The sequence below is a fragment of the Elgaria multicarinata genome, chromosome 8, assembly GCF_023053635.1.
Source record: "Elgaria multicarinata webbii isolate HBS135686 ecotype San Diego chromosome 8, rElgMul1.1.pri, whole genome shotgun sequence".
Classification (NCBI taxonomy): domain Eukaryota; kingdom Metazoa; phylum Chordata; class Lepidosauria; order Squamata; family Anguidae; genus Elgaria; species Elgaria multicarinata.
Window position 1 is genome coordinate 98,072,413 of NC_086178.1, and position 26,064 is coordinate 98,098,476.

The 26,064-nt window shown below is 43.3% G+C and overlaps 1 protein-coding gene across 9 annotated transcripts in view; it reads left to right on the top strand.

Annotated features, from left to right (window-relative positions):
• The window catches only part of ANK3 (ankyrin 3), a 264,099-nt gene that overhangs the window by 130,038 nt on the left and 107,997 nt on the right, over positions 1–26,064 (top strand). For 7 of the 9 annotated variants that reach the window (XM_063133078.1, XM_063133081.1, XM_063133086.1 and 4 more), the window contains 10 exons: positions 1,090–1,188; positions 3,722–3,919; positions 7,310–7,408; positions 9,334–9,432; positions 11,487–11,585; positions 12,974–13,171; positions 15,205–15,303; positions 16,279–16,377; positions 21,568–21,765; positions 24,798–24,896. In XM_063133078.1, the coding sequence (XP_062989148.1) occupies positions 1,090–1,188; positions 3,722–3,919; positions 7,310–7,408; positions 9,334–9,432; positions 11,487–11,585; positions 12,974–13,171; positions 15,205–15,303; positions 16,279–16,377; positions 21,568–21,765; positions 24,798–24,896 (1,287 nt within the window). The remainder of the gene's footprint in view (positions 1–1,089; positions 1,189–3,721; positions 3,920–7,309; positions 7,409–9,333; positions 9,433–11,486; positions 11,586–12,973; positions 13,172–15,204; positions 15,304–16,278; positions 16,378–21,567; positions 21,766–24,797; positions 24,897–26,064) is intronic. The other 2 variants (XM_063133084.1, XM_063133085.1) reach the window with 1 other exon arrangement.

Consider the following 26,064-nt stretch of genomic DNA (forward strand, 5'->3'; position numbering starts at 1 on the left):
GAGCAAATGTGAGGTAAAGCTGATAGGGATAAGTAGCTGCCTTAATGTCACTCGGAACTACTGCATTCAGAACAGTACATTTACATCTGTGTCGCTTGTGTGTGATTGTGCGAAACCTTTTTTGAGGTAATGATCAATTTATTGAAACTTGTGACTAGTTTTGAAGAGACACCCCTTATTTTTTGCAGAGTAACAGTACACAGTGTAAGGATTCAGGATTTGTTCAACATCAACTACGCTAATTATAATTGTTGATGTTTTGACAGTTATTATTATACAACAGGGGTCTGGATTTCAGGACTCTGGCAGCCAGATCTGGATGCCTTGTCCTCATTCCTGTGCATGTCTGAAGGAACCTCTCGTGCAAACACTGAGTCGTCACTGATTCTTGGAGGGACGCCAGCTTTCGTTGATGTTTTCTTGGCAGGCCTTATAGCGGGGTGGTTTGCCGTTGCCTTCCCTAGCCTTTGTTACCTTTCCCCCAACTAACTGGGTACTCATTTTACCGACCTCGGGAGGATGGAACGCTGAGTCGACCCGAGCCTGCTGCCTGAAACCAGCTTCCGCTGGGATCAAACTCAGGCCATGGGGAGAGTTTCAGCTGCAGAAACTGCTGCTTTACCGCTCTGTGCCACACGAGACTCTTGTGCATGTCTACTCATAAGTAAGTTCCATTGGGTTCAATGGGACTTTCTCCCAGATAAGTGTGCATAGGATTGAAGCATTACTCTTTGTGCTCCTATCAAAAATGATGGCTGGTGACTCGTTCTTTGCTGCCTTTAGGTACTCCTACTGCACATGGCCAGATGGTAGTACCGCATCTATTAGCTCAAGCAGGACCCATAAGAAAGCTCAGCTGACCTGTCCTGATCCAGAAATGAGCATTTCCGCTTGTTTTGGGGCTTCCTAAAGCAAACGTTATATGTCTGTTGTGCAAGTGTTGCCTTACACTTGAGCAATGGAACTGGCAAGATAACCCCGGTAACCCATTGGATACTGCCCAAAGTTTTGCAAACAGTTTGTACATGCTAAAGTTGTGTAATCTGTTGATACCCCCAAATAATGGGTTGTGACTTTTATATTTAATAGGATGGGCTGACACCTCTCCACTGTGGGGCACGAAGTGGCCATGAACAAGTTGTGCGGATGCTGCTTGATCGAGGAGCCCCTATTCTTTCCAAAACAAAGGTATTGTGGGACTTGGGCTCTGGAGAATAATACAACACTCCCAATTGTCTGCCTTTGTATCCTTGGTCGTGAAAAGAATCCCTTGCAAAGATCAACTTCTAAATGAAAAGCAGTGAAGTTGGAAATCTACTTAAAAATCATATTCAGTCAGTTCTTCTGTTGGCTTCCAGATTATTTGAGATGTTGTGCATTTGTAGTTGTTTTGTTCAGGGTGTGCATTCCAGCACCTCTCTGTGGAGATGGCTTTTGCTGTGGTGTTGGTGTTTGGGAATATTCATAGTGCTTCTTTGTATATATTATCTTGTCATCTTTACAATAAGAACCCTGTAAGGTAGGTCAATATTATTGCAGGGAGGTTGAGAAAAAGTAGATTGCCTAATGCCAAATAGTGATTTCATGGCACATGTAATAAATGAACTAAGAACTTCTGATTCGTAACGTGAATCTGTTATGCACTATGGTCCAACTCATAAAGAGGACATCGGACTGGGGAAAGCTGTCTTAAAACGTCTTGGCTTTATTTCTAAAAAAAATTAATGTGTTCTCTCCATAGAGTGTGTTATATGTCTGTATGCATGTATAAGAAGGATACAGGGAGAAAACATCTATGAACACAAGCTGGCTAAAGTTAACTAGGGTTTAAAACTGGTTAGGATTTGAAGCTGGTTAGACTTAGCTGCAGTTGTCAGTGCTGATGTCGTACTTAATTATTTTTTAAGGCCATTGGTGGCAGAGGGAGGTGAAAGGAATGTGTGTTGGATCACAGGTACGTGGCATGGCACGAACCTGTGATCCACTTATAATTTCTAATTCTTATTTATTTATTTATTTATGTATTTATTTATTTAATATATACTTATCCTGCTCTGCCAGGTAGGAAGCCTTTCCAAGTGGCTAGCAACATAATTTAAAAACAAACCAAGAAACGAACAAAACCATTTTAAAAATATAGAATATGCCATCAAAGTCTGGATAAAGCAGCACTTGAAAACAGAAACACTGTAGCAAATTAAACTAAGAGGCCTGAACTTAATTAATGAAAAGATCTTTACCTAACACCAGAAAGACATCAGGTTTGGCACCAACAGATCCTCCAAAGACAGGGCCCCACCTCTGAAAAGGCCCTCTTATGCCTTCCCGCCCCCCACCGCCCCCGCAACTTCTGATGTTGGGTGGGGAGACCCAAAGAAGAGGCTCCAATAAAGATCTTAATAGTTAAGTAGGCTCATTTGGGAGAAGATGATCCTTAAGGTAATGTAGGCCATGGCTAGACGAGGGGGTTGGAGGTCGACGATCTTACGATTTTATGATCACGAGATTGTCATGCTTGTCTACATGTGGTGCGCGGCATCGCGGCCGCCGTTTTGGTGGGTTTTTTTATTAAAGAAAAAGGAGCACACGAGCGCTCGAATGAAAAGTAAGGTGTGTGTTTTTTTTTAAAAAACTTGCCCTCCCCTCACCCCGCCCCCAATGGGCACAGAGCTCCAGAGCTCTCTGCCCCGTGCCCAGTTCCTCGCGGTTACTCGTGAGGAGCCGGGACAACCTGCAATGCCTGGCCACACTTTCCGCGGTCTTGGGATCATCCCAGGACCATTGAAAAAGCGGGGGGAAAGCGCCTGCCGATATCCTGGGCCAAGGGAGGGATCATCTCTCCCTGCTCCTGGGATGCTCTGTGCATCATGTAGACCCACAGGGATGATCCCAGGGCGATTACCAGGATATTGCTTGGTCTAGCTATGGCCATAGTCTCAGGCCATTCAAAGGTTAAAACCAGCACCTTAAATTGTCCATGAAAACAGGCCAGACGCCAGTGTAGTTTCTTTAAAACTGGTGAGATGTATTCTGCATGCCCAGTCCCTGAGCGGCCACATTTTGTACTTAACTGTAATTTCCAAATGGTATTCAAGGGCAGCCTCACATGCAGTATGCTGCAGACGTCCAAAAGGGGTGTTAGCAGAGCATGGCTAACGCTGAATAAACGTGGTCATGCGATTTCGATCCAGGCGAGGCCAGAGCTGGAACTCTCACTTTTGCTAGTGAAAGGCTCTTTGTGCCACGGAGGTCACTTTGGTCTCCAAAAATAGGGCTGTCTGTAATAGCATCCCCAGGCTATGCACCTGACGCTTCATAGGGAGTACGACTCACTCCAAAACAGGAGGTGCATGATCCTGATTTCCTAAACACGCTTAATAGATCAGAAATGTTATGCCTCCTCTGGTCAAATGTTGTTAAAGGAGTCACGCTTCCAAGTGAAATAGTTCTACCAGGATAAACACTCCTCCTTTTATCTTCTTTTTTACTGGCCCTTCCCCAGGTTACTTTCAAGTTCCCATGAATGCTTTGCTTGAATAAGGTGTGAACAACACCTGAGTTACAAGGTTTGGCTAAGCATTTCCTAGTTAAAGAACTGGAAGTCTCCATATAAATCACAGAAGCTTGTATAGCTAGGTGGTAACAATCTCTTCCACCAGAAGTGGTATAGTTTTTATGTGTGCATCTTACTTTGCTCTGCTTTTCCTCCTCCTGCATCCAGAATGGCTTGTCTCCATTGCACATGGCAACGCAAGGGGACCACCTCAACTGTGTTCAGCTTCTGATTGAGCACAATGTGCCTGTGGATGACGTCACTAATGACTACCTGACGGCGCTGCACGTTGCCGCCCACTGTGGCCACTACAAAGTTGCTAAGGTTTTGTTGGACAAGAAAGCAAACCCTAATGCCAAAGCACTGGTGAGTACACAGCAGGGCTATTATTGGCTGCTAGCGAAGTCTCCTAGCATGGGTATGCTCAGATATGAAAGCTGGGAGTCCGACATCCAGGGAAGGGGAAAGTCTGTAATTGCTCACAGAGCAATTTACTCGTAAGTTATCATTAGTATATTTCTCGTACAATTGAGTGTATATCTTATGTCTGTGTGATGTAAAAGAAAACGATTCCTGCATTTTTTTTGTCTATCAATATTAGCACAAGTTGACTCTGTTTTGTGAGTGAGTGGTATGTGGTTTGACGGCTTGTTGTTGATACAAGAGAAAAGGCTAAATATGACCTTTAGCTCCTGTCGGCGGTCAGCATGGGAGAAATTCAGATTCCGTATATATCTGGAAATAGCAGATAAAATTGCTGGCCTTTCAAAAGGGGGTGTGCTTTAGGTTCAAAACGTCTCTGCAGTTTGCAAAGCCAGAATTAAACTGGGAAATAAACAGAAGATTGTTCATGGGTTAGAGGTGGGTATCTTCATATAATGACTTCTGAATAAAGATAAACTATCCCCAAAATATCTTACTTTTCTATAAGCAGTTTAGCGGAAAATCTGCCTCTAACAATGATTCTAAACAGAAGATTGTAATCTTCATGTTTTTATTATACTGTGGGGTTGTGTGACTGTTCTAAAGAATCTTCAACGGGAAAGTTTATTTTAGCCCTTTTTCCACCATTCTCAGTAGTTGTTTCTCTAGTTGGGGCAAAACCACGTCTATATATGATCCTGCTTTTTAAAAAACAGAACAGTCATTTTTATTTTCCCAAATTTTGTTTTTTTCAATTCTAATCACTATCCTTCATCTCCTGAAATCTTATTAAATTTTATTTAGATTCATAATGAACTGAGCATTGCTGGTCTGCCTCAGGAGCTGTGATTTGTCTCACAGAAATGTAGTTTTACACCACACTCTCTGCTTATTGAACCTGACTCTCTGGCTCAATTCAGACAACACATGAGTCAATGCAGTATGAAAACTCCACTCAATGGTTGCGTTTTTAGGGGGCACACTCCACTCAACATGTTCTAACTCCACCATTGTGTGACTGTGGGCTACCATGGAGTTGAGTAAAATCCATTGCAATGTTTGATTGACAGTTCCTCTGCCCTTTCTCCTCCCCCGGTCCTCCCAATGGTATCCCAACAGTCATTGCTGTGAAAAAAATCCTGGCCGCTCTCCTAGAGTGGCACTCCCTCCTTTCACCGCTCTTGCCAAGGAATTCTGTAGCCAGTGGGAAAAGTCAACACAACGCAATGGAAAACTCTATGGAGCCCACCACACAACACAACACACAACAGTTGTGCAGGAACTCTCCTTTGCACAGCGTGGAGTGGAGTTTTCCCCTCAGACAACACATTTCTCAGTGGTGGTGTAAATACTCCACCGTGGAGTTCTAAAACCACCGGTGAGAAACGTGTTGTCTGAACTGAGCCTCTTTCTCGTTTTGTAGCTCAGAGTGGCTGGTAAGAGATTAATAAGCATAAAAACAGCTTGAATCTGAAATAGTTACTTAACCCTCAGTCCCCACCCCAACAAAACGTGCACTCTGTTGGATCAAGTGGTTGCTTAAAAGCTACTTTTATACACGTTCAAACTCTGCGGGATGCTCATATGTTCACAGCAGAAATTAAAATGAGTTGGATCCAAACTTCTGTGAACAGAGTTCCACTCATGGAATGTGAACCTCTTTGTTTCAATTCCTGTGTGCCCCCTCCCAAATTTGCCCCAGAGTTCTGGAGAAGCGTTCTGGTGTGGGGAACTGCAGCAGGAAGAGGGAATTGGCAAAAGTTGCCTTTCCCCTGCCACCTTCTGTTTGCAGAAGCTTTATTGATCAAAATCCCTTTTGTGAATGGAAGGGCACCTTTGTTTCAAACCCATTGGCCTTATACCATAATTTATGGTGTGTAAGTATTCACAGGCTGCATGTGGAAGACTGTTAAAGAAGGAGCAGGACACACCTCCCTTGGAAGGGAATTCCAAAGCCTGGGTGCCACCACTGAGAAAGTGTATTATTATTATTATTATTATTATTATTATTATTATTATTATTCTGCTCCCCATTCAAGAATTTTGGAGCAGTGAGCAAATATAATAAAAGAATAAAAACAGAATAAAAACGCATTAAAATACATTTTTTTAAAGAGAGTATTATTTAGTTTCTGGACCACTTGTAGTTTCCATACCCTGAATAAGGTCACAGTTTTAGCTCATAAAGCAAAATTCAAAGTGAATTTAGGTGGATCTTCCTTACATGGACTGTCCAAGATGTTTTGAGAGAGGCCAAAAGGTAAACATAGCAAATTTCTGAGAGGGCTTTCCACACATCCCTTTGCCCTATGCCAAGGGGAGACAGAAAGTAGTTTGAGATCTATTAGTAGGTCGCTGGGTGATTTCCAGGCAAGAGTTTCGGACTTCTAATTGCCTAACGATAACAGCTGAAAAAACTTCCCCCACCCCTAGCAAAAAATAAAATAAAAATAGGTTGCTGGCGGAGGACGGGAATACTTAGGGGAAAACCAGGAGTGGATTTTTGCGTTCTAGTACCAATCACAAATTCCTGGGCTGAACATGTGCTTAGGGATACCCTGTTCCTTCAGTCATAGTGTTCATCTGCCTGCTTGAGCCCTATTTTGCACCAGGTTCCAGTTGGTGGACCTTAGGATTCGAGCCAAAAACAAAGTAGATCCCAGAAGCCTGAGGTTTTCCCACCAGTGCCTTAAGCACCTCCATTTAAAAGATCTCAGGTTGCAGGAGAGGGAAAGATGTTTGCTCTGTTTACTGCCTCTCTTTTCCTGATCATTATCCCGAAAACTGCAAAGAGAAAAGAGACTAAAGAGATGACAATGAAGTGAACTGTCTGCTTTCACTCAACTAGAAGAGGCAGTTGTTCCAACCGTATGTTATGAAAGCATATGGTATTCTATACTCCTGTTGGGTAGGTAGCTTTTGTTGATCAGATTGGAGGCCCAATTCTGTCAGCTGCTTTTAAAATAAGCTTCTGCTTTGATATGTATACAGGTTGTCATCAGCATCCAAGCAAATGCTGTGAGCAGGAACGTATGGGCCTTTGATGTGCAGGACAGCTTGTTTTCTTGCTTCTTTTCGCTGTTTCACTTACGGCGGAATGGCAGCTTAGCTTTGCACTGCACTGGATGTGCAAATATTCAGTCCCCCTCCCCCACAAAGCTTACTCATTATAAGTGTTTCATCTGGGAAAGTAAACTTTTTTTGACAAGAAGTAAAAGTTAGCAGCTACAGAATACCACAAGTGGATATAGCTGGTGTAGTGAAGATGATCCAGAGAAGCTTATCAGTAACGTTGTTTCGGGGGTCTTTGAAAATCTTCCCTCCATTTTGCAGAATGGTTTCACACCTCTCCACATTGCCTGCAAAAAGAACAGAATTAAAGTGATGGAACTTTTGCTGAGACATGGAGCATCTATCCAAGCTGTCACTGAGGTAAGGCATCCTTAATTGCACATACTGTCATGTTTTCCGTAAACAAGCAACTTTCAGTCTGTTGAATGGAGGAGCAGAGAACAGCAGGAGATGGGCCTAAATTGAAGCTGAGCACTCTTTTCCTTTGGTTCGGTTTACTTTTTCTGTGTGATAATTTAAAACAAGAACAAAACTTCCTGCTTTCAGAGAATCCTTTACTCACCTCCTTATGTATTGAGACCTGCGCACACATATCTGCCACGGAATCCCAGAACATTACAGACGATTCTACAGTGCACTTATATCAACACTAAGACCCAGCTCATACATCAGGCTGCAATTCCTGGGTTGTTTAACCCAGGAATTGTTGGGTACAAGCAAAGCAATGAACGTGCTGCCTCCCATGTGGTGGTTGTTTTCACTTTCAGTTAGCAAACCAGGAATGCCCCATTCCTTGAATGTTTTGTAATGTGCAAACTCAGAAACTCTGGTTTGTTTATGGATTAAACAACCTAGAGTTAATCCAACAACAAACCATGGGTGATTGTTGGGTTACCTCTGGATTGTTTAACCAGGAAAGAACCCAGAGTTCCAGGTTTCGACATGACAATAACACCCAAGCAGAAGCGGGCAAGTAGGTGGGATTCAGCTATTCACTAATATGTGTGCACTCACAAACAACCCATGGTTTGTTAACCCTGGGTTGTTTGTGGAAATAGGGACTCTTTGGCCTTTTAGACTTTGCTATCATCCTGTGCGGAGAACTGATAGTACCCCCAAGATTCTAACACACTGTTTCTCCCTGGAGATGTGTATGGTTGGGGAAATGGCAGGTGAGCTATGTTTATTTACTTTAAATATTTGCATCCATTAAAATACTAGAGGCAGCTCACAAAGAACAGAATAATATAATAAAATATAATCAGTGTATAAATTATGACGTGAATAAAAAATAAAAATGCAAATTAAAAGCATCGACTATTGTGGCGACACAACTATTTCAGGCTATAGCAGTCAAGTATTGCAGGGAACAGTTATTGGGGAATCCCCAATAATCGTCCAAGGAAGCCCAGGATTTCATGGAATATAGGGTTAAAGCCACTACTATGTGCTATCTTTGCAGCAAGGCCTAACTACGCTCCCTTGCTTTAAGGCAGAAGTGAGGAACCCATGGCTTTCCAGTTTCCAGGCATTGCCAATGGTCAAGAACAATGAGAGCAATATACATTTATGCAAATTGAGCAAATTAGCAGCTTGTTGTTCATGTCTGCATGATTTAGTCTTCTAGTCATGGGAAGGCCAGGGAGGGATATGAGTCACTGAAACTCCAACCCCTGGACCACCGGATATCTTATGCAGCAGCCACACTCCTTCACCGCACACTTTTGAATCTGTTTCTGCTGCTGTACAGCCAAAACGTTGCTTTGAAAAAAATGAAAGAAAACTGATTCTTGGGAAGCTGAATCCTGTGCCCAGTATTGTGCTTCCCACCTGCCACGCACCACACATGGAATCATGCAATACACATATCCCTGAAAAAACTGTAGGTAAGCCCTAGATGGTTGGCTTATATAGGTTCTTTCAGCACACAAGGTGAAACTTCAGTATAAAATACGCTGTGAAAATGCCGTTGGGGTATTTTGTAATCATTGTAATAAGAAGCTTTGCTCTGGGCAGGTCTGCTTTGACAGCCCCCAAGTACAGAGTTTGTAACCCAACTCACAACCCTACCGACCTTCACTGGCCCCGTTCAGACAACACGCTAAACTATGCTGCTTAACCACAAAATGGTTAATGGAATGCATTAAGGTTATCTGAACGGGGCTGCTGTCAGGGTTTCAGGCAGCTCCATTTTACCCTAGCTCATATTATGCTACTAACTCAAGCCATAGTGATTTCTCTTCTTTCTCTCCACACACACCCATCCCCCGCTTCCTATTTTCCAGTCTGGTCTGACTCCCATCCATGTTGCTGCCTTCATGGGACATGTAAATATCGTTTCACAGCTGATGCATCACGGAGCTTCGCCCAACACAACTAATGTGGTGAGCACCAAAGCTGATCTTCCATTAACAGCAAAGGAGAAACCCTGATGTGCAGCGCATGCACACCATGCTTATGCGGGCTATTTGTTTCTGCACTGAGGATATCCAAGGAGCAAGGGAGACTTCCTGGTCCTGTGCCACTGGAGAGCTTGGGAAGCTGCAATCTAGACAAGCCTGGACGTTTAGGAGCAACCTTCATATTTTAGGAAGTGACTGTACTTCAGTCCTGTTTCTGCTGCTACTAACCATTGGTCTGGTGAAAAGAGCATCCTACTTATTGTACAGGCCACAGAACTGAAACGGGCTCTGTAAGAGGGCTAATCTGGATGTTACATGGATCACAGAGGCAACATCAGGAATGGTTTCTATAGGGTGACCATATGAAAAGGAGGACAGGGCTCCTGTATCTTTAACAATTGCATAGAAAAGGGAATTTCTGCAGGTGTCATTTGTATATATGGGGAACCTGGTGAAATTCCCTCTTCATCACAACAGTTAAAGTGCAGGAGCTATACTAGAGTGAACAGATTTAAAAGAGGGCAGGACACCTGCAGCTTTAACTGTTGTGATGAAGAGGGTATTTCACCAGGTTCTCCAAATATACAAATGACACCTGCTGAAATTCCCTTTTCTACGCAACTGTTAAAGATACAGGAGCCCTGTCTTCCTTTTCATATGGTCACCCTAGTTTCTAAATAGTACTACCCCTTAGGAGCAGCCACGTTTTCTTATCATCAGATGGCCTGCCTCACTGACCTGAATGCTTATATGATACATGTTTTGGTCAGCCTCTGTATGGCTGTATAACATTTGGATCCAACACATAATTGCAAATGTGCTTATTCTACAGGCACTGTGAAGTGAAAGCCTTACATTCCCTCCCGTTGTGTTAGGAAGAGTGCTTAAGGGCTCCTTAGAGAGTTTCTTGTCCTCTCAATTCTTACCCCAACTTGTTTTATGTTCTTTTGCACTGGAAAGAGGAAGCGCTCATTTATTATTACTCCATGCCCCTCATTTTTTAGAAGTGCGCTCGACTCCTTGAGTGCCACATAACCCCAGAAGACCAGAGGCTTCTTCCATTTTGAGGTAGGCCCTGTTGATACTGCTGACAAATTCCAGCAGATTTTCAGGACATATTGCCTGTGTTTGCCACAGCCACGCTAGAGTGCCTCGGTGTTCCCAAAGGCTTTGTGGAAAGGTGTTTTGAAAACGAAGCTGTTTTTGAGGCATTTGTGACAAGCTGGAATAACTGGGCTTCAGAAAATACACACAGTAGCAGTTTTTACTATGGTTGGCGCTGTCTATCCTTTGCAAAGTTAGAATGAGTAAGAGGCAGAAGGCATTGCTACAATAGAGTATTACCTATAAAAACCATTTTAAATTATAGACGCAAGCAGCACCATCTGGGCTATAAACAGTGTTTTCTTTTAACGATTTACTGGGTTGCAAAAGGTCTAGAAAGCAGCTTCACTCTTTCAAAGCAAAGCTATTTCTGTTCTTGCAGTTTCCCTGGCTCTGCCCATTTTTAATAGCAGCTCTTTTTATTATTATTGATTTATTTTGATTTGTCCAGCTGAATGTGCTTGCCTGGTATCAACAGACACCAGCGTCATTAGAGTACGATAGCAGAGAACCAAACTGAAGGGAAATGAGCATATCTGAATACATAAAAGCTTGGAATAATTACAAATCCTTGACCAGCAGTGAATGATTATTTAATGCAATGTTCTGTTAATGCTGTGAGTGCAGTGCCATATTTTTAAAAGAACATTTCCCCCCCTTAGACAAAGAACATAACACTCATGTGCCTTAATAGTTAGGAAATCGATGCTGGAATAAATTACTTTCTGTAGGCCAGAGCTAAAGGTCAAATACTGATTGGGTTTCTGTGTTCTGCTCCCAGACAACGCCTTAAACATATTCATGCAGTGATTGTTTCTGACCAGAAGCTTTGATGGTTTTTTGACAAATATTTATTGCTGCTTCTTACTTTTGGGGGAAGGGATTTTTCTTTTCTTTTAAGCACCTTAATCGACAATATTTTCCATTCATAGAGGGGCGAGACAGCACTCCACATGGCCGCAAGAGCTGGCCAATCAGAAGTTGTTCGATACTTAGTTCAGAATGGAGCTCAGGTAGAAGCTAAAGCCAAGGTAAGCTGATTATTTCGCTACTTGATCTGCATTACAAGTGACTTGATGTGCCTTATACTCCATGGTGTGTGGTGGTGGTGGTGGGGGGTAAGGGATGGGTTTGCTCAGACAGGTTAGCTTCAGTAGAACCATCCATGATTTACTGTTGCCTGACTATAGTAAGACCTTAGTGAACCCTACAATCATGTTCTGGTTGGGTTGTCAGCCTCTTGAGCCCTGGGGTAAGGCCTGAAGGGGCGGGTTGTGTGTGGATATGGACCCGAAGTGAACTGACGGTGGAAAGCTGACAACAGTGGAGGCTGAAGTCAGTCTCTGCAAGAGCTGGGAGAGCTTCTGTCTAAAACCTATCTATATGAAGTTCTTTCTAGGCTGCTTTTAAGGGTGGAACCCCTTAAAAACAGGCGTTGCTCTGACAACCATTATAGCACAAGTAGACAAGTAAGCTCCACCCCTCAGCTCTGGACTGGCAGGAATTTAAAGACACAGAATCATGAACTGGAAGCTGCATGTTCTACTGTCACTGAGTCACCTCCAAATGCTCCCTCTGTTTTTGGAGGCAGGTGCTTACAGGAAAGTAAGGGGCCTTGAGGGGGATTATGAGTTAAAGATAAAGGAAATGGTCTCCCCACCAGAATCAGTAAGGCTGTCTCCACATTTAAGGGCCCCCTCCTCAGCAGTGTCCTTTGATGGACTTTCTCCTCCTCTGCCGCCTGTGTTAGTTGGACCTAGCAGGGTTGTGTAGCAGGCAGTGGCAGTAACACTGCAATCAGTTTCGGGTAGCTTGGAGCCACCATTTTAATTTCTCACAATTCCTCAAAGCAGGACTATGTCGGGGGCATTGTGTGAAATTTAGCTCTGGCTCCAAACCGCCCGGCCCAAGCATCTATGTGGTGGTGAGTCCTGCTTGGGACCATGGATACAACATTCTTCACAACCTCATCTTCAAAATGGCCTCAGGAATCTAGGCAAACTTGGCCTGCGTATCTATATCACCACTCCCTTCTGCCTTGGAAACAGGGTTCAAGGATTGGGTCATTTACATATATTGGGCTGCCCTGAAAGTCTCAATTGGAGGAGGAGGAGGAGGAGGAGGAGGAGGAGTTAATATGACACAGTTACCTACACATACCTAACATGTTGGAAATAAAATACAGATAGGGGGTTGTAATGGATGGGACTTAATTTTAAAAAATCTCCTACTGAATTCCTTGGAACAGAGTAGTTCTTGATATAACAAAGAAGCACATTGCATTTCACATAGGGTCACTGCAGCATACAGGTCCTCCCTGCACATGCTCCAGCTGGTCAGAATAACAGGCATTTTGCTTGCAACATTCATTCACAAGTGTAGAATCCTCTGACTCTGACCCTTTCTCCTTCATGTTTAGGATGACCAAACACCACTGCACATCTCCGCACGATTGGGCAAAGCCGACATAGTGCAGCAGCTGCTGCAGCAAGGAGCTTCCCCAAATGCTGCCACAACTTCGGGGTATACACCATTGCACCTTTCAGCACGAGAAGGACATGAAGATGTTGCATCGGTTCTTTTGGACCACGGTGCATCCTTAAGTATAACTACCAAGGTAAGGAAACTTAAGGTGAGACAAGGAAGGCACGTGGAAAACATTTTAAAAATAAGTATGGAATACAGAAAGTCCCTCTCAGTGAGTATAATTAGTTCCAAATGAAGGACTGAACTGTAGCATAAAATACAAAGAAGCACCAAAAATAATGGTAACCAACCCAGCAAACAGATTATGCAGAATGAGGTGATAAACTGAGGAGGTAGAATTCTGGACTGTACCACTTGAAATTGCAGGTGTGTGTGTGAGGGGCATGCCTTGTTTTTAAATGTTTCCCCACTTTAAAAGCTCCCTGCATGTAGTAAACTAGCACATCTTCGAAAGTGCTCTGCTGAGCTTCTCTCCAGTGTATTAATTTACTATATCCAGTGAACTTTTTATTTTGGGGGAGCATTCAGAAATATGTCCCCCCTTGTAATATGAAATGGTACAGGCCAGAATTCTACCACCTCATTCTGCATGTTGTATAGAATGGCCTAGTTCACATGATCAAAATAAGCCAGTGTGGCTTATTTTAAATTGTGGTGCGTGCCATGTGGGCTGTTGTAGATTGGAGTGTTATTTCCCCCTCCAATGAACCATGCCCCCCGCCCCCCCGGGTTCAGGCAACACGACAATCTGTGTCTGGATGGTGATTATGGAAATCATGCCCTTCACATGCCCAGCATGCGCCACAATTTAAATATGCCACCATGGATTAAATAATCTATGTTGCCCGGGATCAGATGACATGACAAACACTGCTCAGGTATTTTGATACATTTGCTGAGCTGAGACCTGCTTCAGAACTTTCGGGAGGTGCAAAAGTCGGTGTATGTCTAAGTTCATTAGACTGTGCTTGTGTCGGAATTCACCAAGATTGAGTTCCTCAGGCATCCCTGGTTCTTAGACAGCCTCCCATCCTGTGAGCTTAAAAGCCCTCGCCTCAATAGTAGCTTAACTTCAGATGTGAGGCAAGGCTACCTAAAGGACCACCTGCACCTGTATGATCCTGCCGATTTGTTAAGATCAATAATGGAGGCCCTTTTCATGTGTCTGACAGTAAGATGTTAGGCTGGCAGGCACAAGAGAAAAGGCCTTCTCAGTGGTGGCCTTGGGACTGTGGAATTCCCTTCTTATGGGACTATGCATGGCTCTCTGCAGTGCAGCCCTTCAAGTATGTCATGAAAACTCATCTTTCCTAGACTGTCTTTCTTTAACAGTGTTTTATGCTGTTGATTCTTTACAGCAGGGGTGAAGCAAAAGTAGATCTCCAGATGATTTGGGTGTCAACTCTCAGCATTCCTTAACATTGGCCATGCTGGCAGGGGCTTCTGGGAGTTTAAGGCCCAAACATCTGGAGATCTACCTTCTGCCCACCATGCCTTACAGTACTGCATTCTTATGGTCTAAATGAACCTTAATGTATTTCATACCATTGTTGTACTCTTCCTTGTAAGGGCCATGTCCTAAAAGGCAGCCTATAAACACTTCAGCTGAATAAATAAATTATGGAACGGGTTCATGAGATGTTAGACCATTGTCATGGCTCTGGGATCAAGGCTGTTTGTAGTCTTGACTTTAAAATAAATAAATATTCTGCCCTTGAGGGTAACCCAGATTCTATGCTAAAAAAACTGGATTCTGCAAATAGTGTAATCATGTGAATTAAGTACATGTGACTGCTCTCTCATTTTGTATAAATTATTCTGTCTTTTTACTCTCTTGCATAATTTACATTAATTTTGTGAGTCATAGAGAGGGACAAGGAGTTATCCAGGGCACTGAATGTTATTCAACAACAACTCTGGCTTTTCAGATTTCACTAGGAATTCCCCCCACACTTTCAAGAATGTATTACTTTGATTAAACTAAAGCTTTGATTCTTGGGTTTTCTGTGTTGTCCATTCACAGAACCGCCACATACAAACGCCCCTGCCAATATCTATGTGGCATAGGTCAGCTGCGTGTCTAAGCAACCTATTGCTATTACCAGTGTCCTGCAAAAAAAAAGGCCTTGGGTGTTAGTGTTGATGAAAATGCCTCTCTTACAGAAAGGATTTACTCCTCTCCATGTGGCAGCTAAGTATGGCAAAATTGAAGTAGCCAACCTCTTGCTTCAGAAGAACGCATCTCCAGATGCTGCTGGAAAGGTAAGACAGACAAGAGCCACTTATACTCTGCCTGGAACTTGCCATCATTAGCCAACCCCAGCCAACAGTACTAGCAGCAACAGACACCTCTTGGTTATTTGCACATGTTTCTGGGCTCTTGTAAAACCAGTCCCGGATTTCCTCTGAGGAAGGGTGGTGCTTTTTTCATGGATGCTTGCACTTCTTTATCCATCCAGGCCATCATATAATATTGTGCTCTGGGTCAGCCTTGCCCACTTCGTGCTAGAAGCTACACCTGCGATGATGTTATTGTGCAGATAGGATAGTTTACTAGGGCTTGACCACAATGTTTACATGAAATCAGAATTATTTAAGTCAGATTTAACTTCGTTTAACTAGGGTTCAATACAATCTTTCCTGGACTGTACAACTTCCGAATATCAATATTTGGGGTGGGGTGGGGTTATTGTTAATTGCACGATTGAATGCTTTTCCCACCTTAAAAATACTTCCTGCACACAGAAAACAAGCAGGTCCTAGAGAAGGCCAGACTAGAACCATTGTGTTTGAACGGCTCGTTTCAAATGTACAGGGAGATTTTGATGTGGGGGAACATTCAAACATACAACTTCTGCCCTGTTCCCCCTGCCCCCATCTGCATTCCAAAGTGATTCAAGTCCAGGAAGGGTTGTACCTTGTAACCAAAGGGGTAATGTAACTCTTAAGAAACGTGTGAACGAACTCCAACATGTGAATGAACACGTTTGGCAGGGCAGAGATAACGGTGATGTTTATTATTACTTAAATTAGGCAAGGTCTGCCTCTTAATGTCTGTGAGGGAGAGCATTCACCTGCCACACAAAGACTTTTATGTTGTACGTTGTAGTTGTTGTAGTTGTTTTTGTTTTTATCATTTCAAAACCTTAGTTGTTACCACAGTTTAACCTGATTCTCCCAAGTTTTTATGTAAAGTGGTTTTCTAACAATGCCTGTTTGTTCTGCACGTATTTTTAGAGTGGTTTAACTCCACTGCATGTCGCGGCACATTACGATAATCAGAAAGTGGCACTTCTGCTCTTGGACCAGGGAGCCTCACCTCACGCCGCTGCAAAGGTACCGGTGCTTTGCTCTGTAGGCTAAAGGACCCACAATTGGCTTTTGTGCAACCATACCACTGCATCTGTCCCACCTTCCTTCCTTTTGACACGTTGCTGTTGGATCCTACTGGCTCCGCTCAAGAGTCTTACCTAAAACTTTCTGACAAGGAGAGGAAAATTGGTATCCCCATTATGTACCTATCTTCCATTCAGCCCAACAAAATCAGCTCACAGTATAAGTAAAACTTCCATAAAACTGCCACAACCAAATTAACCTGAAAGCTTGGTGAAATAAGTATGCCCAAGAAAACTTCTACAGCAGCCTTCCCCAACCCGTCACCCTCCAGATGTTTTAGACTACAACTCCCAGCAGTCCTGACCATTGGCCATGCTGATGGGAGTTGAACTCCCAAAACATCTGGAAGGCACCAGGTTGGGGACAGCTGGCCTGAGATTAGGGAATGGTATTACCCAGACATGGTGTCACTGTGGGCTTTTTCAGGTGTTCCAGGGGACATCTATAACTTTTTGTAGTACTTAAACAAACAGGACCTTCCTGTGTCTCCTTTGATAAAAGGACCTTACATTAACATGATTGGGAGTCCTGGGAATCAGATGAAAGGATTTAAGTGACCAAGATAAGATCAAGCTGATCTGGCACCATTATTTCCAGAATACATACAATTGTATCTTTGTCGTTTATAATAATGACACAGAGAGGGAGAGACATTGAAGTCTAAGAACCTATGAGAATGCTGGCAGAAGATAAGCTGAGAGATGCTGTTTTCTAACAGACAGGACTGGCTGAATACAATTAATACAGACAAACAAAAACGTCATTCTCTTCGCCACAGTAACTAGTATGTCCAGGCGACCTGTGTCCATTAGTAGTCTAGATGGTCTATATGAATGTGGGTAGGAAGAGGAGGAGGAGAATTAGAGGGAGCCTTAGTCCTGATCCTGAATTGGAAGCTGTTCCTTAGGGTTGGATCTCACAGCATCAGGGACATCCCACGTTCTAAAAGACACTGGATCTCCCCAACTCATTAATTCATTCCTCCCTGCAAGGTGAGGAGCAGAGGTGAAGTATCAAGGGAATGTGAAAACCCAAGGCCTCATTCCTGATCTCTTCTGCTCCCTGCCTTCCTACCTGAGGGCAAAACGTAACTTGAACAGGCTGCTTTGCTATCTATTCTTTATCCTTAATCCCTATGTCGAGGGAAAGGGAAATTAAGCAGGAAAAAAAACCCAGGTAAGACCCTTGCATGATTGTTTGTCTCTTTCACCATCATCTTATGTGGAATCATATCATGTATGTGGATTGCCTGGAAACTGAAACATCGTAGCAGAAAATGCCCTCAACACATTGCATTTCAGAGCAAACCTGTCAAAATGCAATTAAAGACTTTTGTACATGGTGTAACGTGCGCAAGCAACGTTTTAAAAAAGACCAGCTCACCAGAAAGTGATCATTAGAGCCTGGGTCTACATGAGTGCCCCCACTCCCAGCATTTATCTTTTTTTATATAATTTAACAATGCACTCCTTAGTATGCTTAATTAGAAGTGTTTGATGGTGTTTTCACCTAGATAATTGGGGATAGAATTCTACTCTTAGTCTGATCAATCAAAAGGTCCTAGAGCAGATGGTATTATTTTAATCAAAAAGATAACATATATGCGTTGTGTTTTGTTTTGTTTTTAAAAAAACTCACTAAAATGGTGTTTTGTGGCCGATACTTTGCTAGAAAAATCCTTTTCAGACAAAAGGTTTAAATCTTGATCTTTCATGAATGTGGTGGGGAAGATCAGGGCCAGTGGCAAATTTGGTGCCCCCCAACATTGGGGATTTCCCCCATGTCCTCATTGGGTGAGGATAGACAGCTGGCTTTGTTGTAGGAATAGTCACAAAAATACCCAATGAGACGGTACTTCCATTGATATATCAATGCCTTAGGTGTGCAGGACGTAAGCAATTTTAGAAGCTCATTAGGCTCCAAAACTTTGATTTTAATCCAGGTGACCATAGTGAGCCAATGTTAAGACCCTGAAGATACAGAGGACTACAGAAGTACAGTGGGTAGAATGTTGGGATGGAACATGAGATACCCATATCCAAATCCATATTCAAGTCTGGAACAGTGGGTAGCCTTTGGCAAGTCACTATGGGTCCTTCTGCGATGAAGTTTGTGGGCTGCCTTTGCTCAGAATAAATATCAATCACCCACAAGCCACATGTTATCCCCACCCAGACTAGGACAGAAGGCAAAGCTCCTTTACTAATTATGGAGTTATTAAAAAAAAATCAAACTGTACTTGTTTCTTCATCGATCTTGAAATAAAATAGCTTGGAGGGATGTTCAGTATCTGAAATATGTTCAGATACCATGATGTCGAAAATGGTATATATTCTTCATCTCCGACAACAGACTCTCCTTTTCCAAAGATGTATTTTAAGACTTTGTCAAGGGGACAAAAAGATGCACAAACCCTTTGAATTTCCTTCCAGTGGATGATTAAATGCATAGTTGTCAGATCATTTTGCATGAGTAGAGACGAAAGAGATCATAGAGGGAAATCACAGTATAAGCTGTGGGTCACACATTATGTATTGAAAAGGAAAGGCAAGTCAAATTCATGCAGAAAGCTTGAAGCATCATCAGCAGGGCCTCGTTGTATGGGAAATATGTCTTTGCTATGCCTCGGGAGATACATCGGGCTAACTTCCAAATCTTTAGCATGGCAGTGCAATGATATGAAATAATACAACAACTTAAGTACTCTCTTTTTGTAGGGGCAGGATGCTGACCTAGTTTAATGTTGAAAGGAACTAAGTTGACGAAGAGCACGCCTGCTCCCATAGGAGCAGGGGCTACATTCGCTCCCAGAGCTAGCGGCTCTCTGAAACCCAAAATGATAAAATTACAGGCTTGAAAAAGAACCCAAAATTATAGATCAGGTCACTTGATTCACTCGTCTCTGCCCAAATTGATTAGCAGCTGCTACTTTGGCGTTTTGGTGCCTGCCAAGGGGCTTCCTAAAACGGTTTGGTAAGCAAGCCGCAAAAATGAACCAAACTGAGCGTCAAAACTGGAAATGATAGAAGCCTCCCCAACTGCCTTAGGCTGCATGTTGTGCAGTCAGCTAAAAGATTATATGCTGATTGCAAATGATTTCCTACTCCTGTTAGACATTTGGGCTGAATAAGTAAATGTACCACTGCTCATCCTAAAATTGTTTCCTTTGACTGAGTAAAACAAGGAACCTCAGGAACTTCCCTCTCTGTCTCTGTCCTCCTGCACAATATTTTCTTTTCCCTTGATCCCTTAGAATGATATTACAAAAATGCCATTAAGAAACCATAGATCTAACAGTCACACACCGGTTTCTTCATATGCTTGAGAGCCATACAATACACACGAAGCTTATGTCATAATAACCTTGTCCCATAAGAAATGCCTTCGCCATTAAGATGCCACAATAGTCTTGATTGTTTTCAAAGAGGGGGTGAGGAACCTCAGGCCTGGGGGCCAAATCCAGCCCTCCTGGAGACACAATTGGCTCTCCAGAGTTACTCAGATGGGCATGCACTCTTCCCCTGACACTGCACCTTCTCCCTTGATCACAGATCGTTTGGTGGTTTCTCAGCTTTGGTGCAGTTTTTCCCCCATTCTAAAAAGCTGAAATGCCTCTTCTAAGGGGTGGTGGGGGTTGTATTTTGGCCCCACCCCTTTTTGCCTTTGGCCCCACCCATCACTGGAATTTGGCCCCTGAGCACTTCTCCAAAATTGGATTTGGCCTTCAGGTTGAAAGAGGTTTCCATCCCTGTTTTGAAATGGACATTGATTTACCCTGGGCATCTCCCCTTCTGAACCTTCCCAGGTCAGCATACGCATACCTTTCCCGTGCCCCCGCTTTTCTTCTTGCCTCCACAACCAATTTCCAGAACCAGAACTTCAACCCGAAACAGTTTCTGTGCTGAGATATTGATTGTTTTCCTGCCAATATATAAAAGGTGCAATCTTATGTGGCTGGTCAGCAGCCTCCAAACTCAGAGGCCACCAACTATCCAATGCAGGGCGGGAAGACTGCGGAGGCATTCTTCGCCTGCGTGGTCCAGCCGCCCTGCATTTCTAACTATCCTATACCCTACCCCCAGGCATTGTCGGAGGGGGGAGCATAGGATTGCTATCTCCAGCTTTATTGTGATATTTGTATTTGCTCACTGCCTTGTGAATCTCTACAAGTAATAGGCAGGGTGTAGTTATTTTAAACCATTTTTAAAAAGCACCAAAGCCTCTTAAGAGAAATTGTGGAGTTTGGGAGGCCAGCATTCATAGGTCCTATTCTCTCCCCTCTTCACAAACCACCCCTTCTCTTCCAAGTCCCCATCAGGGAGGTTAAGCCTCTCCCAAGCTTTGGGCTCTGCAAACATAGGGCAAGGAGTACATTTGTAAATCTGTTGATAAATTGTGGCTCTCTAGGACACAATCCAGACAGCATGAGATCCTATCCTCCATCTCAATATGACTGTTCAGCTATTTTACAGAAGAAGGAAGAGGGTGCTTCCAATATGTTTCTGACAGGTGGTCTTGAGGGATCTCCCACCACCCTTCTCAAGAGGTCTGCATCACCTTCTCTTAACATCACCAGTGGTCCTTACCTTCTCGCTCACATCCAGCCACTACTTCTTGAAGCCAAGTTGATCATGCTTTTGTCATCTTTGCTGCCTCCGTATTTTTATGGGGCCAGCTTCCTCCCATCAGATTCTCTTTACAAGGTGAGGTGGAGAGGAAGGCAGATGAGAGAGGTATTCTTTCCGAATGGATTGGATATCTATCCTGGCAGATTCTTCATTAATTTTCTTCAGCTGACTGGAATTATAAGGAAAAGCAGCACATAATTGTTGTTTTTTTAAAAAAAAATCAGCAAATAAGTAATTTATGGGGTTCATCAAGTAGAGTATTCCCATATCCAGGAAATAAATGTTTGTATTTTTATTTATGTCCCTTTCTTTTACATGAGATTTTAAAAGCAATAAAGAAGAAAAGTTTGTGTCCTAGTGTCTGTGTGCATATTATGCGAGAAATCCTGAGGTCAGGTCTACGAAGCTGTGGTTGTAGGAGTAGTTCTCAGACAAGAGGGAAAGTTAGTGTTTCTAGTTATTTATGAATGAGCCGATAAACCAAATGTTTTTGCGTCAACAGAATGGTTACACACCACTGCACATAGCTGCCAAGAAGAACCAGATGGATATAGCAACCACGTTGCTGGAATACGGTGCTGATGCGAATGCCGTGACCAGGCAGGGCATCGCTCCTGTGCATCTCGCTTCCCAGGAGGGCCACGTAGACATGGTGTCGCTGCTTCTCACCAGAAATGCTAATGTGAATCTTAGCAACAAGGTAATTTTGCTTTCTTGTGTAAATTTGAGAGCCAATGCATATCTTCATCAAAGTGAATGTATTGTGTATGCGGTTGAGCTGACAGAATCAGGGCTGTTCCACTGCAGAACACACCCTGCTTTTATGCATTAGAAGATATTTATTTATTTATTTATTTATTTATTTTATTACATTTATATCCCGCCTTTTTTCCTCCAAGGAGCCCAAGGCGGCGTACATAATCCTTCTCCTCTCCATGTTATCCTCACAATAACAACCCTGTGTGGTAGGTTGGGCTGAGAGTCCGTGACTGGCCCAAAGACACCCATTGGGTTTCCATGGCCAAGTGGGGACTAGAACCTGGATCTCCCGACTCCCAGTCCAACACCTTAGCAACTACACCACACTGGCTATCAGACCAAGATTTCGTGTAGTCCAGGATTCTGTTCACACAGTGGCCAAACTGCTGCCTAGAGGAAACCCACAAGCCGGTCTTGAGTGCCACAGCACCCTCCCGCCCATGTCCCAAAGCAACTGATCTACATAGACATACTTCCTCTGATACTGGAGGTTGCATGTAACCATCAAGGCTAGTAGGCATTGATAGCCTTCTCCTCCAGGAATTTGTCTACCCCCCTTTTAAAGCCATCCAAATTGGTGGCCATTACTACACCTTGTGGCAGCGAATTCCATAGTTTTGTTATGTACTGTCTGAAGAAGCACTTCCTTTTATCTGTCCAGAATCTCCCACCAATCAGCTTCATGGGATGACCATGAAGTTCTAGTATTATGGGAGAGGGAGAAAAATATCTCCCTATTGGACATAATGCCTGACTACTTCATAGTGAGTATTTTCTTCACAAATGTGGACTATGTAATAGGTCACCTCTATTACACATGACTGTTTGGGGTAGCTGGTGATTCATTATCCAGTCAGGAGCCACATTCAACCACAGGTTAGGGGGAAGCTAGGACTCTATAGGAGCTATACCTCTTCCTGTTCTTTTGGGAGAGAGTGGTTCTGGTAGTACATATGAAGGCTGTATATAGAGCAGACCAAGGAACAGCTCCAGCCAAGAACTCTGTAAGCTGGAGATGGTACCTCTCAGGATGAAGCAGGCCATAGACTACCAGAAGTCCCAGCTGTTGGATGGATTGTAGAGGTTCTCAGGCAGGCAAGCAGGCAAGAGAATGCAGCAAGCAGGGCAAGTCTTTAACAACTAGTACCTGAATTTGTTTTCCTCTTCCCTCCTCATTCCTTTTTCCTTTTGTGTCGTGTTTTTTAGACTGTAAGCTTGAGGGGCAGGGGCTGTCATGCTTGCTTTTAATCTCATGTATGCCACTCTGAAGAGTGGGGTAAAAATCTTTAAATACAAAGAGCAGCATCAGAACTGAAGACATCATGTTGCGAGAGATAGAGATATCTCTGTACTGACTGCCAATTAGCTACCAAGCTATGTTCAAGGTGTTACTGCTGGGTTATAAGGCCCTAAGCAACTCCAGACCAGGTTATCTAAGAGATCACCTTCTTCCATATTATCCTGTGATACAAGCCAGGCAGCTGGGTGCTTCAGAAATTAGCTGTGCTTTAAAGGCTGCTGCTCTTAAAAATAAATAAATCCCAGAAGGGTTTGGGTTGATTGCTAGCTCCTGCATCCCTGTTTTATTGAGGATAAAAAAGGAGGCAAAGGCACAAGTCATAAGGGAGACCATATCCACCAGTGCTATTGTGGCTAGTCAAAAGAGAAAGGAAGATGAGGTAGTGGATAATTGAGTCCAAGGCAGCTCTGAAGAAGAAAAGGGATCCCAAAGTGAATTCCCATGGGCTTCAGAATGCAGCTGGCAAGTTGTTTCACTTGTACAAGTGGTGAATTATCAGCAGCCATCATCCATCTATCACTTGCTCATTGTCTGTCCACGCAGGCATGAACTTTGATTACCCAGTGGTCTGTAAGCCCTATGCCCAGGTGGACCATGTTTGTATATATTCCGTGTGTACACCTGCAGATTAGGCTTGGCACTATTTTGAAATGTTGGACTACGTGTGTGTGTGTGTGTGTGATTGTGTTTGCATGAGCACGTATGCGCCCTTGTGTATGTACATGTTTGTGTAAAAGTGTGGAAAGTCTTAAGCGCTGCAGGTTTCTAATCAAAATGTCAACACTGAGGGAAGGACCAGCTTTTGTCCAAACAAAGTGTAGGTGTTCTACAAATTTGGATTTCTAACCAGCTTGGATTGGCAGCAAGCCCAGGTCACTGAACTATGTAAGGCAAGAGTCACCTGGACTCTGTTTGGTTTAATGGGTGTTATTTGGGTCTGTGGGGAAGGAGTTTCATCAGCAAGTGCACTAATTTTTTGAAGCCTGCTCTTAAATAATCTGTCACTTATTGCTCTGACACCTATGCTATCAGCAAAAAATAAAATAGAAGTGTAGGGACAGGGAAAGGGAAAGCAACCTAAGTATCAGATCATAATGTTAGAAATGCAGAATTGTTGGGAGGCTTTGAGGGAGAATGCATGTGAACCACTTTGAAACAATTAAAAGAATCTAAGTGGTGGTATTACTCTGGATTGTGTGTTGTGAGAAAACCCACCAGAATTTGAACATGACTTGTGATACCGTTGACTATTTTCCTACATGCCAAGTTCAATGGCCAAAAGGTGTTAAATGCTGGGCCAGCAAGGGAGCAGAGTGTATTTTATTCTATGCAAAAACAACTTCTCCTTTTAAGAAAAATGGTAACTGGTCTGGCACTGTGACATCTGCTCATTTATTAACGGGACATGCAATTGGAATAACTGAAAAAGTCTTGACCCAACAGCAGGGACATTTTATTCTGGCACCTTGTTAAGTTCTGGGAAAGAGCACTGCACAACCCTTCTAGAGCATCAGAATTTATTTTATCATTTATGTATTTATTAGTAGTACTTGCATACCACATAATAAAATTAAATCTCTAAGTGGTTTATATGCAAACTGTAAAATTGGACTGGGAGCGCACGGGACTGCATACCTTCTGCAAGAAACTAATTTGCTGCCTCTGATTTGCAGAGTGGCCTGACTCCACTCCACCTGGCTGCACAAGAGGACCGAGTCAACGTGGCTGAGGTCCTTGTTAACCAGGGTGCTGTTGTGGATGCACACACCAAGGTAGGTTTGGCATTGAGATATCGTACTTAAATATATCCAGAGGTGAAGAAAATTGACTGAAACAAAACCCAAAGCCTCCATCACCAGCCTGGCAATTGCTCCTTTCTTTATGGCGTCTGCAAAGCAGTAGATTCAAAGCCAGAAGCAGCTGCATTCACAGCCTTTTGCCAGATAAATAAAAGGTGCACAAAGGAGGACCCTGAGATTCTGGATGTGGCTCAGGAAAACATTCACATTGCCACATACCATCTCATGTATCATCTCAGGTGCAGGGAACGCTTATCAGATTTGCAGATGACACAAAATTGGGTGGGATAGCTAATACCCTGGAAGACAGAAACAAACTTCAAAGTGATCTTGATAAGCTGGAGTGCTGGGCTGAAAACAACAGGATGAAAATTAATAGGGATAAATGCCAGGTTCTACATCTAGGAAATAGAAACCAAAGGCACAGTTACAAGATGGGGGACACTTGGCTCAGCAATACTACAAATGAGAAGGATCTTGGAATTGTTGTAGATCGCAAGCTGAATATGAGCCAACAGTGCGGTATAGCTGCAAAAAAGGCCAATGATATTTTGGGCTGCATTAATAGAAGTATAGCTTCCAAATCACGTGAGGTACTGGTTCCTCTCTATTCGGCCCTGGTTAGGCCTCATCTAGAGTATTGCGTCCAGTTCTGGGCTCCATAATTCAAGAAGGACGCAGACAAGCTGGAGCGTGTTCAGAGGAGGGCAACCAGGATGATCAGGGGTCTGGAAACAAAGCCCTATGAAGAGAGACTGAAAGAACTGGGCATGTTTAGCCTGGAGAAGAGAAGATTGAGGGGAGACATGATAGCACTCTTCAAATACTTCAAAGGTTGTCACACAGAGGAGGGTCAGGCTCTCTTCTCGATCCTCCCAGAGTGCAGGACACGGAATAACGGGCTCAAGTTAAAGGAAGCCAGATTCCAGCTGGACATCAGGAAAAACTTCCTGACTGTTAGAGCAGTACGACAATGGAATCAGTTACCTAGGGAGGTTGTGGGCTGTCTCACACTAGAGTCATTGAAGAGGCAGCTGGACAACCATCTGTCAGAGATGCTTTAGGGTGGATTCCTGCATTGAGCAGGGGGTTGGACTCGATGGCCTTGTAGGCCCCTTCCAACTCTGCTATTCTATGATTC